The 17,713-nt window shown below is 40.3% G+C and overlaps 1 protein-coding gene across 2 annotated transcripts in view; it reads right to left on the reverse strand.

Annotated features, from left to right (window-relative positions):
- LOC117090787 (ovostatin-like) overlaps window positions 1-17,713 on the reverse strand; it is a 123,555-nt gene that overhangs the window by 72,419 nt on the left and 33,423 nt on the right. Inside the window, exon 1 of one of the 2 annotated variants that reach the window (XM_033223389.1) lies at window positions 356-841. The exons of the other annotated variant lie outside the window; for it this stretch is intronic. Within the exon in view, the coding sequence (XP_033079280.1) occupies window positions 356-423 (68 nt within the window). The 5' untranslated portion in view covers window positions 424-841. Of the gene's footprint in view, window positions 1-355; window positions 842-17,713 lie in introns of those variants that run through there. 2 annotated transcript variants of the gene reach the window in all.

Raw genomic sequence — 17,713 nt, forward strand, 5'->3', positions numbered from 1 at the left:
TTTTTTTTTTTGACAGAGTCTCCCTCTGTCACCCAGGCTGGAGTGCAGTGGCATGATCTTGGCTCACTGAAACCTCCCCCTCCCAGATTCAAGTGATTCTCCAGCCTCAGCCTCCAGAGTAGCTGGTATTACAGGCTCATGCTACCACACCTGGCTAATTTTTGTACTTTTAGTAAAGACGGGGTTTCACTCTGTTGGCCAGGCTGGTCTTGAACTCCTGACCTCAGGTGATCTGCCCGTCTCAGCCTCCCAAAGTGCTGGGATTACAGGCGTGAGCCACTGTGCCCAGCCTGAATTTTTAATACCAAGCTCTATTTGCCTTTCATGTGAAATAATAAACTGTGTAATCACTTACACGTTTGGTGACAGAGAAAGAGACAGATGAAAGAGAAAAACACCCAGATGTATTATCTTCCACATCATGATCCAAGGAGATGAAGAAAAAGTCAATAGGTCGTGTCCGCTAGATCCATGTACAGGTCAGTGTGCTAGGAGCCCAGATGTCCTCACTAGTCAGGGAAGCCAAGTATGGGACTATATATCCCTGCAGGAGATTCTGTCAGTATTTCCTGAGTCATTCTTAAGTTTAAGACATGTTGAAATTTTAGCCACCTCCCAGTGTCTTACATGTCATTAGATGTGTCATCTAATTTACAAAACAGTCTTGCATCAGCACTTCCTAGATATAAATGATGATGCCTATGAGTGAAAACCTAATTTCAGTGAATTCAGTTATTGTAAATTAATTTGTATCTCACTATTATTTCCTGGTTGAGAGCTAAATCTATTTTGAGAACTCAGTACCAATTTCTGGTTGGCAATGTTCCGTATAGTTATTACAATGAAACAAAAATAATAAAGGCTTAAGGAAGCTCTAAATGAAAAAAAATTAAATATTACTATGTATGTTTTATTACTAATTGTTGATGTTGTATTTTCCATACGACGTATTTTTATATACAAGTATCCTGGTAGGAAAGTTTATTGAAGCATTACTTTTTCTTGTTTTGCATTTCATTTTCTTCTTTTCCTTTACCAAAATGATTGCCAGCTATTTCGTGTTTCTTTGTCTTTAGAGTTTTGACTAAATAAGATGCTCTTAGAAAACAATCTCATGATTGCTGTGACTTTATCACGTATCACAAAGTGGTTTCATCGGGCTCTGCCTCTGACATTGCCCGTTTACTGAAAACAACAAGAAATCTATTTTACCAACAGTTTTTTCCTAAAATTCAAGTTAATTATATCATATCATCTTTAAAAATCCTTTAATGGTCCACTATTACTTAGAAGATAAATTCCAAACTCTTTAGAAAGTTTCTTAAGGTTCTTATCTACCTTTAGCCCCCACTGCTTGCCCACAGACGTTCTGCTTTCTTCCCTGAAAACACCAGCAACGTGCCACACCCTTTCGTCTCTCCATGTGTATTTGTGGGCTCAATCTTCTGTCTAGAACCTCTCTATGACTTCCTGTCTACCAGGTACATAGATCCTCGTTGTTCTTTTGTGATTCAGTTCAAACTTTTGTAATTCCCAAACTGAAATGAGCTGTTGCTGCTTTTAGCTCCCATAACACGGGTACTCATCTCTATTAGAGGGTGTCATGTCACACTACAAATATTTAGTTTTTATGTAATATACGCCACTTGGCTGTGGGAATCTCAGAGATACAGCCTGCATGTTTTATTCATTGTTGAATTTCCAATGGGTGGTATATGAATGCTAGCACCTCTCGAGTCAATCATGACTGTTAGTCAGTCTCAAGTTTTCCATAGAATCTTGTGTCTGTGTACAACTAACCACATTCTTAGGGAGCAAAATAGGAGAATATTAACTCTCCCAGGAGGAGAACTTCTTTCCATTCAGCCCATCCTATGCCGTGTTTGAAGTAAGCACTACTGACTCCCAGACTTTTAAAGAGAACCCATTATTGGGATGTTAGTTTTCTATCTAGGGGTTGTACATGGGCTTTGTAATGCGGTGAGAAGCAGATGCATCTTTCTGACTATAATATCTTCTGCTGGGTTCCCACTTCTGTATATTACAGAGAACTAGAAAAGATTAAAGCTAGTCATCATCTGTATTTACGGTATGGTCAACTTAATGAGGAATTAGTTTTTATTTTATTCTTACTGTATTTTCACCTAACCCTTGATAAAAAGCCTGTTATCATGCACTTCTTTACCTATGAAATTTTGGCCAAATCTAAAGACAATTGCCCTTAATCATTTGACTAAGACAGTGGACTTTATGCTTTCCATCTGCTCCCTCCTCTTTATATCCCAGTTGGCTAACAGTCTCAGATTAGTGACTACTTGTGTTATTCTCTGTGAAAAGCAACACCCAGACCTACCTCTCTTTATGTTTGCCTGTTACTGATTCCTTGGGGTTCCCTTGCCCCTTGCCACAACACTCATTCCAAAGTGTGAATCTAAAATGATCGCTTACTATTTGAGGAACGCAGTCAGGCATGCACTTACATATAGAGCATCTTTATTAATTAAAATGTAGAATATAAATCATACCAGTAGTAGGGCACATATGGAGATCAAATGCTTTCTCAGACTTTAGTAATCCATTACAATTTAGAAATCCAGACCTAACATCGATAACAGGAAAGTTAATGTAAGAAATTTCCAAAAGACAAATTAATACAAATGCTTGAATTTGTTGAGTAGAAGGTGGATCTTGCAGAACACTTATCTTTTATAAGGAGAATGAAAATCATCTTTACAAACACACATACAATCTCATCTATCTGATTTGAAGACATAATTATTAAATATTTGAATAATAACCCTCTGATAAATAAATATATGAGCATACTACATTGACTTGCATATACAATAATTTTCTAGATTGTCAGTTAGCACCTAAAATCTGGAGTAAATGCCCTAACCTTCTCTCTGGGACTCATGTTTAGAATTATGATTTATTTTCTTATTCCACGGAATTATAACACATATGGAGTAATTCTATTCATATTATTTATACTTGCCTCCAACTCTCTAAGTTACATCCGACTTAAGGTATGATTGTTCATTTTTTAAGATTTTCCCAGAGATCTCAAAAGTGAATTTTGTACATTAAACATTATCCAAATTGAGAGATAGATATAAATATAGACCTCCCTAATACACCTTCTAAATTTGGTAAAAGTCTTCTAACTGTTTAAATGTGAAACAGTAAGAATAACAGAAAGACATATGTACACATGAACACAGACATACATAAGTTTTTTACAATACAATAACAATGTTATTTGCATACAGGATGCAGAGTAGTTGTTTCTAATTCTCAGTCTATGCATGGGAAATACCCTTCTACTGTGGGAAAAGATTTCATCATTTACTAGACAAGAAGGATCTCATTCATAAAGTTAAGGGCGTGGAGAAAATGGGAAAAATGATGGTGTGGGTTGTCTATTAGGCAAACTGGGAATGCCGCTTCCAGCATACGGAAAAAGATCCCTCTTTATTCACACACATTCCAATGTTCACTTCTTCGTCTTATAAAGCAGAGATGTGTTTCATTACAACTATAAAAGTGCAATGCTGGGCTAAAGCCTCCTTACCATTACTACAAAAAAGGATTATAAACAAAATCTAAATCAATGCTTCTAACTTTAAGATCATTGTTCTAATGTTTTAAAAGAATGCATCTGGGATGCCTTTTATTGTAATTTTTTTAACAGCAGTAATTTATTTTATGAAATTTTTAAAAATGAGTTCAGTAATTGTCAAAATAAAACACAAATAAGACGTAAGTCCAAGTCTGAGTATGTTGTGAATACGTTGGAATAATGTTATTAATAGATATTGTTTGCTTTTATGGCAATGAATATTCCTATATTTAATATAAGAAAACATTTTATATTCAAGATGTCTTTCCCTACAATGCAAAGTAACTGAAGTTTATAGGTAATATATACAATAGTATAAACAAGAATAAAATAGTATAACTAGTATAAAAAATAAACAAGACTGGGCGTGGTGGCTCACACCTGTAATCCCAGCACTTTGGGAGGCCGAGACGGGCGGATCACGAGGTCAGGAGATCGAGACCATCCTGGCTAACACGGTGAAACCCTGTCTCTACTAAAAATACAAAAAATTAGCCGAGCGTGGTGCCGGGTACCTGTAGTCCCAGCTACTCGGGAGGCTGAGGCAGGAGAATGGCACGAACCCAGGAGGCGGAGCTTGCAGTGAGCAGAGATCACACCACTGCACTCCGGCCTGGGCGACAGAGTGAGACTCCGTCTCAAAAAATAAATAAATAAAAAATAAACAAGTAATATATACTCATGAAAAGTAAAAAGAAAAATAAGAAAAAGAATAAATTATGCTTCCAAGCTTAGTGAAGACGTATTCACTCTTCCAAAGTCAGTTTCAGTATATAACTTCTCTCCTGTGTTTTCACCACCTTTCTTGCTTCACGTTCTTTAAAGTATGATTCTTTAGGTAGTATTGATCATTTTTGATATTAAGAAAACATAAACCTTCTGGAAATAATTCAAGTCATTTTGCAACCTGTGGCTGTCATCACTTTGCAAAGCATGCGGTGTTTCTTTGTAGCCAGTTGATGAAGGGCTTAGGGAGATTTGCCAGGAACTTACCATGAGTCATGGAACAAATGGGAACTTGTCCTTCCCTCTGCAGAACCTGTTCTTGAGAAGCCCTTTGTCCAGAGCCTCAGCAGGCAGCTGGTTCATACCAGCCAATGGTAAGCAATGCTCATCTGTTCTCTCCTTTAAGGCCTCTCTTTGTGTGAAGACTCACAAACACAAGTATCTGTGGTGGGGCTGTGTCATGAGGGCAGGCTCACAGTGCTCTCCTCTGAGTTACCATTACTGAACATAATCAGGGTGTGTAAACTTGTTTTATTTGGCATAAAAGCTGTTACAAGAAGTTATAAACATTTCTAGAGCTTCTTACTAGTGGAAGCACAGGTAATCTCTCAGGCAGAGTGTGGTTGGGACTGAATGCACTCTGTTGGGAAAGGCCTGTGGTAAATGCAACACCTTGGCACAAGAAAGTTATACTTTTGTTGTAGTGTAAACCAAAAATAAAATTATAAGCCCCCCAACCAACAGAATGAACCCCTTCTGTCAGCCAAGGACATCCTACAGTAAATCTGAAACACTAGTTCAGGCCACGATAGGAGTGGGAGGTCAGATGTATCTGATTATACCTTCCCCCTTTGGAATCCAGGCACTGCTAACCAGCATTAACATTAAAACAGAGACCTTAAGACAAAATACTCTTTGTAGCAATAAGACACCAACATGACAGATAACAGGACCTAAAAGAAATTGAAGTATTTTACCCCCAAATATATTTCTTTCCTTTTTTTTTGGCTTGAATATGATCATTTTAAAAAATTTTTACTTTAAGTTCTGGTATACATGTGCAGAACGTGCAGGTTTATTGCACAGATATACATGTGCCATGGTGGTTTGCTGCACCTATCAACCTGTCACATAGGTTTTAAGCCCCGCACCTAAAATATATTTCTTTGACATATTTTGAAATGGATCTGCACAGCTGTCTTTTGTGGGGAAAATCTACATTCTATGGAGAATCGTCTTCCTTTTCCAAGTCATTTACCTGATCCAGGAGAGACTTAACTAAGAGTCTGGCACCTTTTTAAGTCTGATAAGAGACGTTTACAATCTGTTGTCTCTGAAGCCTGCTACCCAGAGGCTTCATCGGCATAATAAGAATCTTGGTCTCCAAAACCCCTTATCTTAACCCAGACATTTCCTTCCATTGATTCCAGGTCTTTAGATAAACTATTTTAGCCGGGCGCAGTGGCTCACGCCTGTAATCCCAGCACTTTGGGAGGCGGAGGCGGGTGGATCACGAGGTCAGGAGATCAAGACCATCCTGGCTAACATGGTGAAACCCTGTATCTACTAAAAATAGATAAACTATTTTAATCAATTGCCAATCAGAAAATCTTTGACTCCACCAAGGACCTGGAAGCACAGTTCCCTGCCCCCTTTGAGCTGTCCTGCCTTTCTAGACCTAACCAACGTGTACCTCAAATGTATTGATTAATGTCGTATGTCTCCCTAAAACATGTAGATTCAAACTGTGGCCCAACCACCTTGAGCGCATGTTCTCAAGATCTCCAGTGCGTCTTCATGGGCAATGGTCATGCAGATTTGGCTCAGAATAACTCTCTCCAAATATTTTACAAACTTTGACTCTTTTCATAGGCAGTAGCTTTCAGAAAACTACAATTACTCAACCTGACTTTAAAATATTAACATGTTAAGAATTTGGTTTGTGTGTAAAACATTCATTCCTTTCCTTGTAAGGTAGTTACAGAGAAGGACAAAGGCCTTGGAGCCTCATGGTGAGTGTTTGGATCTTGGTTCTACCACTTCTCAGATGATCAACCTTGGATGAGTTATTTGAATTCCCTGTGCTTCCCTTCCTTTGTCTATAGATGGGAATAGTCACAATACCATACCTTATAAGCTTGTTGTGGAAATTGAACAAGTAATATATTTAAAGTGATTAGAACAGTGACTGACACCGTAAACACTGGGTAAGCCCCTACAGAGACTAAATATTACACCCCAACCCCCCCCACACACCCTACAAAATTCTAGTCATAAAGAGCATTAGTATGAACAATGGATTGCTCCTGTCAGCCAAGTCCTCTCCAAAATGATTTTCCTGAAATCAGTATAGAAACAACTAAAAAAAAAATGAGATGTCATAAGTTCTATATAATGATGCCATAGAATAAAAGAGGAAAGGAATTGAAAAAGAAAAGTAAGAACATCTTTATCAGGTGCAAGTAACAGAATACCTAAATAATAGACTTGTTAAAAATCAAACATTTGTAATCTCATTTGGCACAAATCCTGAGAACGGAGGACTGGCATTGGTTCAGCAGCTCACTCATGCCATCAAGGAGTTTCCTAAATTCTTTCCACCCTACTTCCTTGATGTGTCAGTATTATTTGCAATTTTGGCTCCTGAGGTAGCAAAGATTATTTCTTCCCAGCAATATCTCAATCTGAATGAAAAGAGTGAGCAGAAAAAAAATTTTCTTCTCCTACATCTCTCTTTTCTTTTCTCTTCTCTCCTTCTTTCTCCTTCTCCTCCTCCTCCACCTTCTCTCTTTCCCTCTTCCTGGTCCCCACCTCTTTCACAAACTATTGCAGATGCTATATTAGGAAATTCTCCTGTATAGCTCCTTAGCCAGACCTGGTTTATATCTCTCATTGCTAGGCCAAAGTAGTGAATACTGTGGTGTACCCTCTAGATAATCCCCTTCATGGCAGAGGCACTTATGACCCTAGCTGCTAGGAATGTTGGTGGCTGTTGGCTGTCAGATGAATTCAGCTCTGAGAACTTCCCTCAGCATCAGAGAAACATTTCACCCAGGTTCCTCCTCCTTCGTAGGGGTAGCTCAGTGCACAATAATGGGTACTGTGTGTGTATAAATGCACGGCTCTGTTGCCTTAAATTAGGACAATTCTGAACAACCACCCCAACCCCACAGCTCCCCATGGGATATACTGAGAACTTTATTGTGACTGCCTTGTAGTACAACTCCTTTTCTGTACAATCCTGCTTCCTTCATCCTCTACAGGTATTGATCTTTAGAATTCTCTCCAATAAACCCTCTACCCACAAATCTCCATTTCAGAGTCTCCGTTTTGTGGAACCTGATCTGTGGATTCCAATCACTATAAGAGGGGATTGTGATAATATGATCAACTTAAGAAACAAAATCATGATTCATCTGAGAGCACTTGAGGCCTGAGCAAAATACACATTCTCTAAACTTAAAAAGAAGAAAATCTCATGGGTGAGCAACCACAAACACAGAAAAGTGCATTGTTCAAGACACTTTATTTTGCCGTTTACATTGTGTTGGACGGATGGGAAGGAGTGAACAGAAAGTTGTGAGCAAGATAAAAATACTAAAATGTCATTCTTTGGTACAGTACAAAGAAAATGAGAGCTCACAAAGATCAGTGACCAGCAAGAACAATTATAACATTAACATGGGCAGAGTTCCCTAAAAGAAGAATCCAGAGATGGTCTAAGCAGTGCTTCTCAAACTTTATACCTACCCAATCTGAGGACGATCTTGTTAACTTGTGGATTCTGGTTCAGCATATGTGGGTAGGACCTGACATTCTGCATTCATTTCCAACAGCCTCCCAGCAATGCAAATACTGCTACTCTTCTGACCACACTTGGAGGAGCAAGGCTCTGGAGCCTCTGAAGCCCAGTTCACCATTACATATGGCTGGGGAAGCTTTGAGTAGCCTTGATGTCCAAGCTATGCCTTTAGATCAAGGGATTTAAATTGTGGTCTTGGGCCTAGTAGTGCCAGTACCACTTGGGATCCTTTTAAAAATACAAGTTCTTGTGCTTCAACCAGATCTATTGAGTCAGAATTCCAGGAATGAGTCTCAGCAATCTCACCATCTGGGTGATTCTGATACACACTAGAGTTTGAGAACCACTGCCTTGCTTTGGCAATCCTATTAAGTTGGTCTAAGTGAGACATCAGCACACACATTAAAAACAAACAAATTTAAAAAGCCCAGGCTCCTAGCATGTTCAAGGAAAGTCCACCCAAGAAAAAATGTGACCTTCTAGCACACTTGTGCTAGAGGTTTAAGAGAACAAATCCAGCTTATTTTGGCATATGATGTCCCTTATGGGATGAAAGAAATGGGTAACTTTTTTTCTCCCTAAGTAAGTAAAAGATCAATTTTCAGTCCTCAGTTTCCTGGACTCACTTGCAGCACTGGACACTGTTGACTACTCCTTTTTCCCTGACAGTTTTTGACCTGGCTTCCAGGAGACCACACTGTTTTGGTCTTCCTCTGACTTCACTGGTTTCTCTCTCACAATCTCCTTGGCTGATTTCTTCTCAATCTGCTTCTCCCAACCTCCACATATTCAAGAGCTTCACAGGAAAGGCCCCAATTCTCTTCTCTATTCAGACTCACTGCCTGAGCAATCTCTTCCCATCCCCCAGTCTATGTGCTCACAATTCCACAATTTGTATTTTTTTAGCTCAGAGCTGTCTCTTTCTCTCAAACTCCTATACTGATTGTCCAACCTCCAACCTGATGTCTCCATTTGAGTATATAAAATCAGAAGCTCAAAGAAGAATTATTAATCTTCTACCCCAAACCTATGTCAGCCATGGCATAGCTCAGATAATGGCAATTCTTTCTGTAGAATTAACTCCGGTCAACAGCATGGGAATGATCTCTGATCACTTTTTTTTTTTTTTCTCATTCCTTGTATTCAGTCCAGGAAATCATACTGGTTTTACTTTCAAAATATACCTAGAATCTATTGCTTCTTACCAGCATCTCCCCTGCTACAACCCTGGTCCAAGCCACAACCACCTTTTGCCTAGATTATTTTCACAACCTCCGCCAGGTCTCCTGCACTTCTATAGCCTATACTCAACACAGCAGCCAGCTGATTATTTTAAAACATAATCAGATCAGGCCACGGCTCTCTCCAAAACCCTGCAATCATTCCCAGTTTTGCTCAGAGTGAAATCTAAAGCCCTAACAATGACCCTTGATCCCCTACCTGGTTTGGTGCCCCAACAGGGTTCTTATCTCTCTGCCTACTACTGTATCCTCTTTGCTCCAACTACTCTAGTGCTATGCTAACTTAATTGTTGTTTCCCAAACACACAAGACACACCTTAACTTTATGGGCCTTGTTTTTTTCTAGCTGATCCCACTGCTAGGCTTAGTCTTTCCTTAGATGTCTATGTGGCCAACTCCATAACCTCCTTCATGCCTTTGCCCAAATGTCACTGCCTCAATGATATCAACCCTAAGCCTTGTGTTTAGCTTTCCAGTCTTCTCACCTCCCAGAGTGTTCTATGTCCTCCTGCCCTTCTCTACATTTTATATTTTCCATAGCACTTATAACCTCTTAATTACCTCAACTTTGCTTATCCATTATGTTCATTATTATGTTTGTACATTTCGTTTGATTGTATCATACGTATTGTTTGTCTCCCCCATTAGAATGCAAGCACCACAAGGGCAGCTGTTTTTGCTATTTTCATTCATTGATATTTCCCAAACACCAAGAAGAGTATTTGGCAACTATCAGCTTTCAAGACTGGTGGTCTGAACTAAAGCAGCATGGCAGTGCTGGATAAAAGCATGTGGATCTATGAGTCATTCAGGAGGTAGATCAACAATTGTCAATTATCAACACTGATAGAAAAGAAGATGAGAGAGAGAAGGAGGTAAAGTTGATCCTTAGGTGATGGATGATGATATTGCCACACCCTGAGGCAGGGATGTAAATTAGAGAAACTGGTTTGGAGTAGATTATGAATCCTACTGAGGTGCCTGTGGGACATTCAATTAAAGAAGCACCTTAGGCAGTGGTATATATGCAACTGAAATGTGAATATAGAGGCATATATTTGGGATACACAAAAATACAGATAGTAACTGAAATGCAGGATATTTAATGTGTATAGTGAGAAGAAGGTTTGCAATAGAATCATGAAAGAATTATTTAGTAGTAAGAGAAAAGTGGAGACAAAATGAAGATCAGTAAATATCCAGACAATGAGAAGGAAAATGTGATTGTTATGTGATTATTATGGGAATATAATCTATATCTTTAGGATATGGATATAATCCATCTTTAAATATGGATTATATGTTGGAAGGAAAAGAAAACAATAAAGAGAAAGAGGCTGAGGATAAAGAAGAGAAAGACAACAAAATTGATGGAATGAGAAGGCGGCCAAAGAGGATGAGATTTCTAGAACACAGCAAAGGAGATGTTAGTGTTAAGCATTTCAGCTACTCATTAAATGTATATATATCTATATGTATATACACACATACATATATACACATATGTGTGCATATATACACATATGCGTATAGGTATGCACACATGTGCATACACATACATATGTGTATGCACATGTGTGCATATGTGTACACATACATATATTCACATGTACATATGTGTATACATGTGTATGTGTATGTATATTTAGATGTACATGTGTATGTGTACATATACATACATATACACACATACACCCATGTATATATGTATATACATTCACGTATGTTTATATGTATATACATGTATGTATGTATATACATACATATGCACACACATAGTTTATTAGTTTATTTCAAATTGCAAGAAAGTATGTGATTACTGTATAAGAAAATGATAGACAGAGTTAATTATTATTCCCATTGTTCAAAGTACTTTTGCATGGAGCAGGAAGGGTGGACATAAAAGTGCCACGTGATGCTTCAATAGCACGAACCTTCTCCAAATCACAGCTATACATTCACCACGAAATATTCCATGGTAGTCTACTTTACTAAAGACCTCTTCTTAAACACACACACACATACACAATCATATGAATATAATCACATCAAAGCTTGGCACTTCCCGTTCAACACTCCTGAATTAAAATGTTCATTATTTATTATTAAAATTTGGACTAGGAAAATGATTTTAGTACGCTGTTTAAAAAGAAACTGGGGAAAGGTTTTATTGAAAAGGGCAAGAGAGCTGTATTGTTCATCTATCCTCATCTATTCTTTAGACGGTATTTTTCTCTCAGTTCCTTATTGTGACAGTGAGAATTTTCCACCATAAACATTAAATCCAAGACTGTTTCTTTGCCTTGAGTTATATCAAATAGCTGACTTCGTTATGCCTTCCTTGCTTGCTTATAATTTAAGGAGCAATTTTATTATGTAATCAGGCTAACTACTAAATACGTAAGTAAAATGGGAACTGAGAATTTATTATTTACTTAGAAAAAAAAAGTTTCCCATAACCGGGTGTTATGTACCACAAAGTATACTCCCTTCATTTTCCTTGAACCTTTATCACACATTGCACTAGAAGAGTCACTCACATTTTCCTTAAGTGGAGTCTCTGAAAATCCACAGGGCCCTGGTACTTTAAGAATATATAAGTCAGGCTGAGCATGGTGGCTTACGCTTGTAATCCCAGCACTTTGGGTAAGCCAAGGCAGGGGCGTCGTTTGAACCTAGGAGATAGAGCCAGCCTGGCAACACAGTCTCTACAAAAAACACAAAAATCAGCTGAGTATGGTGGTGCACACCTGTAGTCCCAGCTACTCAGGAGGCTGAGGTGGGAGGATTGCTTGAGCCTGGGAGGCAGAGGTTGCAGTGAGCCATGAGTGTGCCACTGCACTCCAGCCTGGGCAAAAGTGCAAGATTCTCTCTTTCTCTCTCTCTCTCTCTCTATGGACTCTTATATATTATATAATATATAATATATATTATAATATATAAATATATATTTTATATATATAGTCTATATACATGAAAAGATACAACAAATACATGGATATCTCTATTCTTAACACAATGAAATCAACTTATGTGACACCAACATGGATGGACACTAGCTGTTCACGTGTGATAAATCAATGAATGAACATGTTCATTAAAGCCTCAGGTATAATTTAGACACGCTACGCTTTTTTTTTCTACTTCTCCCCTATTCTTTGATGATCTTTATGTTAGGTTTATTGTGTTTTATCTCTAGGGGACTATCAGTATATCTATATATTTGTCAATAAAACTTATTCTCTTATCCTATAACAACACGGCTTCCATCCCAGTTCCTAAGGATTGGGGGTAAGCCCAAGTGGCAGGAACAGTGTGTATTATCAGGGTTCTCCAGAAGGACAGAACGAATAGAACTGATGTATATATAAAGGGGAGATTATTAAGGAGTACTGATTCACACAGTCACAAGGTGAAATGCCACAGTAGGCCGTCTGCAAGCTGAGGAGCAAGGAAGCCAAGTCTGAGTCCTAAAACCTCAAAAGAACTCAAACAAATATACAAGAAAAAAACAACCCCATCAAAAAGTGGGGAAAGGATATGAACAGACATTTCTCAAAAGAAGACATCCATACAGCCAACAGACACATGAAAAAATGCTCATCATCACTCGCCATCAGAGAAATGCAAATCAAAACCACAATGAGATACCATCTCACACCAGTTAGAATGGCGATCATTAAGAAGTCAGGAACAACAGGTGCTGGAGAGGATGTAGAGAAATAGGAACACTTTTACACTGTTGGTGGGATTGTAAACTAGTTCAACCATTATGGAAAACAGTATGGCGATTCCTCAAGGATCTAGAACTAGATGTACCATATGACCCAGCCATCCCACTACTGGGTATATACCCAAAGGATTATAAATTACTCTACTACAAAGACACATGCACACGTATGTTTATTGCGGCACTATTCACAATAGCAAAGACTTGGAATCAACCCAAATGTCCATCTGTGACAGACTGGATTAAGAAAATGTGGAATATATACACCATGGAATACTATGCAGCCATAAAAAAGGATGAGTTTGCGTCCTTTGTAGGGACATGGATGCAGCTGGAAACCATCATTCTTAGCAAACTATCACAAGAACAGAAAACCAAACACTGCATGTTCTCACTCATAGGTGGGTACTGAACAATGAGATCACTTGGACTCGGGAAGGGGAACATCACACACTGGAGCCTATCATGGGGAGGGGGGAGGGGGGAGGGATTGCATTGGGGAGTTATACATGATATAAATGATGAATTGATGGGTGCTGACGAGTTGATGGGTGCAGCACACCAACATGGCATAAGCATACATATGTAACAAACCTGCACGTTATGCACATGTACCCTAGAACTTAAAGTATAATAAAAAAAATAAATAAATCATAAAAAAATGGGAAAAAAATTAAATAGAGAAGTCAGACGCAAAAGGACAGATACTGTATGAGTCCACTTATGTGAGGTGCCTAGAACATTCAGGTTCACAGCAGCAGCAGCAGTGGCCGCCAGGGATGGGGAAGCAAGGTGGGAGTCGGGCAACTTGTGTTTCATGGGTGGAGTTTCAGGTGGGGATGATGGAAAGTTCTGGAAATGGCTGGTGGTGACGGCTGCACAGCAGTGTGGGTGTGCCAATGCCACTGAGCTGTATGCTTCGAAATGGTTTCCATGGTGAATTTTAGTTTAGGTTTATTTTACCGCAATAAAAACTAGGAAAAGCTGGTAGAAGGAAAAGAAAAGAGAAAAAAGGAATGAAGGAAGGAAGGGAGCCAGGGAGGAAGAGCGGGAAGGAGGGCGGGAAGGGGCTAAAAACAGTTAAGTGTTATAAAGGGAGCATGGATCCAGAAGTCCAGCAATAGTCTCTCCTGGAATCCACTGGTTTGCCTCAAGAGTTTTTGGCCCTTCTCTTTTCAGGTTCCCAGATAAATACAGGATGCACAGTTAATGTGCATTGGAGAAAATAATAATTTATTATTAGAGAATACATAATTTCTTTAGCATAAGCATGTCCTGTGCCATGCTTAGTTTAGGACATACTTATGCTAAAAAAATTATTTGTTCTTATCTGAAATTCAGAATTAACTAGGCATTTTATATTTTTATTTGCTAAATCTGGCCACCCTATTCTCTTCTTAATATTCTTCAACTCTCCCAGCTTTGGCCTCCTTCCCTGCCCCCTCTTCTAGGGTAGTCGGATCCAGTTGTAAGGAGAACATTCCTACTGTCTCGACGGCTGCAGTGTGTGGTCCCCACAGGCGGTGAGAAAGAGATGGGTTTCCACCCATGCTGTAGACAAATGTTTGTGTCCTCCCAAAATTCCTTTGTTGAAGCCCTAACCACCAATGTAATGGTATTTGGAGATGAGCCTTTGGTAGGTAATTAGGGTTATATGAGGCCATGGGGTGGGGCCCTGATGATGGATCTGGTAAGAAAAGAGACCACTCTCTCTCTACCTACCAAGTGAAGACACAAAGAGAAAGTGGCTGCCTGCAAACCAGGAGGAGAGCCCTCACCAGGAACCAATCTAGCTGACACCTTGAACTTGGACTTCCAAATCTCCAGTGTTGTGAAAAATAAAAGTATGTTTTTAAAGTCATCTAGTCTATACTATTTTGGTTTGACTAATACGACCTGAAAATACATTTTCCCCCTCACCTCACCTGAGCAACATCTAAGTTGCTTAAGGCACCCAGTGCACATCAAAGGAGAAATGTCCCATGCACAAGGCACAGCCAAGCCCAGGAGAAGCAGCCTGGCACAGACGTGAGCACACAGGCTTGGGGCTCTGCCACTCATTCTTCCTTGACCCTGGGAAAGTCACTGATGGGGGCTTCAGCAGACCCGTCTGTAGTAGGTTTAATAGTGCTTGCCCTGCCGCCTCTGGGGGGCTGCAGAGACCAGATGTTAAAGCACTTTTTTATCTGTAGGATTTATTTGAATGAGAAATGAAATGTGCATATGCTCCAGGATGTTTGTGTATCCAAAGACACACACACTCACACACACTCTCACACTCACACACACACTTACACACATTCACACTCACACTCTCACACAGTCTCACACACACACCCATGCACACGTGCACACACTCTCACTCTCACACACACATTCACATACACACTGACACTCTCAGTCACACACACCTGCACACACCTGCACACACTCACACACACTCACACTCACACACATATATTCACACACTCACACACACTCACAGTCACACACACCCGCACACACACACTCACTCTCACACACACATTCACACACACACTCAGTCTCGCACACACTCTGAACACTCTCACACACACATTCACACTCACACACTCTCACAGTCACACACACCCATGCACACGTGCACATACTCACTCTCACACACATTCACATACACTCACACTATCAGTCACACACACACTCACACACTCACACTCACACACTCACACACATATTCACACACTCACACACACTCTTCACAGTCACACACACCCGCGCACACACACTCACTCTCGCACACACATTCACACACACACTCTCAGTCACACACCCGCACACACACACACTCACACTCACATACACACTCTCACAGTCTCACACACACCCACACACACTCACACACTCAAACACACACACTGTCTCTCTCACACACTCTCACACTCACACACACGCTCCATCACATACCAAGCCTAGTTGCATGTTCTCAAAGACGTGCTGCTAGGCACCAAGGTACTACTCCCAGTTCTAGAACCAGACCAAACAGTTCACCCTCCAGACGGTTCACCCTCAACTGTATAATAAAGTTCTCTACCTAATCTACTACTGACAAGCTCATCTCAGACCTAAGTTTAAAGATTTCCTAGGGGCCGGATTGCAAAAACGTTTACCCTCACCCTAGAGCTGCAGTGGGAATCTTTGACCTCAACCTAGACAAAGAAAAGCTGCAGATCATTCTCATGTGTGGACACGGAGGCCCGGCCTGCCTTTGCTGGCCAGCTGGGCTGAGTGGACTTGGGGAAGGAAGGCTGCAGGGTTGGCCCCGGGCAGTCTTGCTGAGGCTTGCCAGCATCCTCCCACCTCCTAGATTCCTAGGATCCGTGAGCATGGACTTTAGGAATTCTGGTGGAGGGGTGAAGTGAATGCAGTAGGGTGTCCTGAGCCCTGATCTATAGGAAGAAAATTGTAATGATTTCCTAGGAGACTGAGGACTTAGTTTAAGATGTTCCCTTGTATCCCAGTTCCTGGAACAGACTCCCCTCTCCTGGAAAGCACTTTCCTCTCCAGCATTACATTTCTCCAAGGTGCATTGCTTTTTGGGAATTCTTCCAAAGATATTTGGAGAAAGGAGGAAGGAAATGTCCCACTCTCTATACTGTTAGACAGATGCAGCCAGACAGAAGACACAGCCAGCTTCTCTTGCTGTTTATAAGGTATTTGAAAGAAGCTTGGGCCCAGAGCTCTGCCCAGAATGCCTTGCGCTGTGGAGGCAAAGACAAGCACTCTGCCTTATGGGAGGCTTGGGCTGAAGTCATCACTGGTTCTAGAGCCAGTTTTACCGAACACCCATGAATGGCTGTGTTCTGAGTGAGCTGGTCACTCACATCACTCTGACCTGCCCTGAGTTAGACTTTACATGATCCTACTTCTCCAGGAAGGCTCTGTGACAGCCAGGGACCTCCCCGTTCTCTGAAACGTATAGCATTTGAAGCTCCACTAGACAGCTTAGCCCCCATGTTGTGCTATCTGGGGTTGCTCTCTGTGAGATAGTAGAGAGTAATGGTTACAAGGAAGGCCTTTGGTACTAGACTGCCTGGGCTGGAGTCCTTATTCTGCTTAATAGCTGTGTGATCTTAGGCATGTTACTTGTGCCTCAGTTTCTACTCTATAATAATTTAGGGACAATAACTGCATCTGTGTCTGTGGTGAGGATTCAATGAGTTAATATATTTCAAGTGATTACAAATGATGCCTGTGTCCATAGATGGAAAAATGGATAAACAAATTGTCATACGTACCAACAAAGGAGTATTACTCAGTCACAAAAAGGAATGCCGAACTGATGCCTGGCACCACGTGGTTAAACCTCAAATGTATTACGTGAAGTGAAAGAAGCCAGACACAGGTCACATATTATGTAATTCAATTTATATGAAATATCCAGAATAGGTAAATCTATGGAAACAGAAAGCAGATTGGTGGTTTCCAGGGGCCAAGTGGAGGGGAGACAGGGAAGTGGCTGCTTCATGGGTGCAAGGTTTCATTTTGGGGTGATGAAAATGTTTGGGAACTACACAGAGGGAGTGGCGGCACAACACTGCGAATGTACACAATGC

The sequence above is a fragment of the Trachypithecus francoisi genome, unplaced genomic scaffold (assembly GCF_009764315.1).
Source record: "Trachypithecus francoisi isolate TF-2019V2 unplaced genomic scaffold, Tfra_2.0 Lachesis_group11, whole genome shotgun sequence".
Taxonomy (NCBI): Eukaryota; Metazoa; Chordata; class Mammalia; order Primates; family Cercopithecidae; genus Trachypithecus; species Trachypithecus francoisi.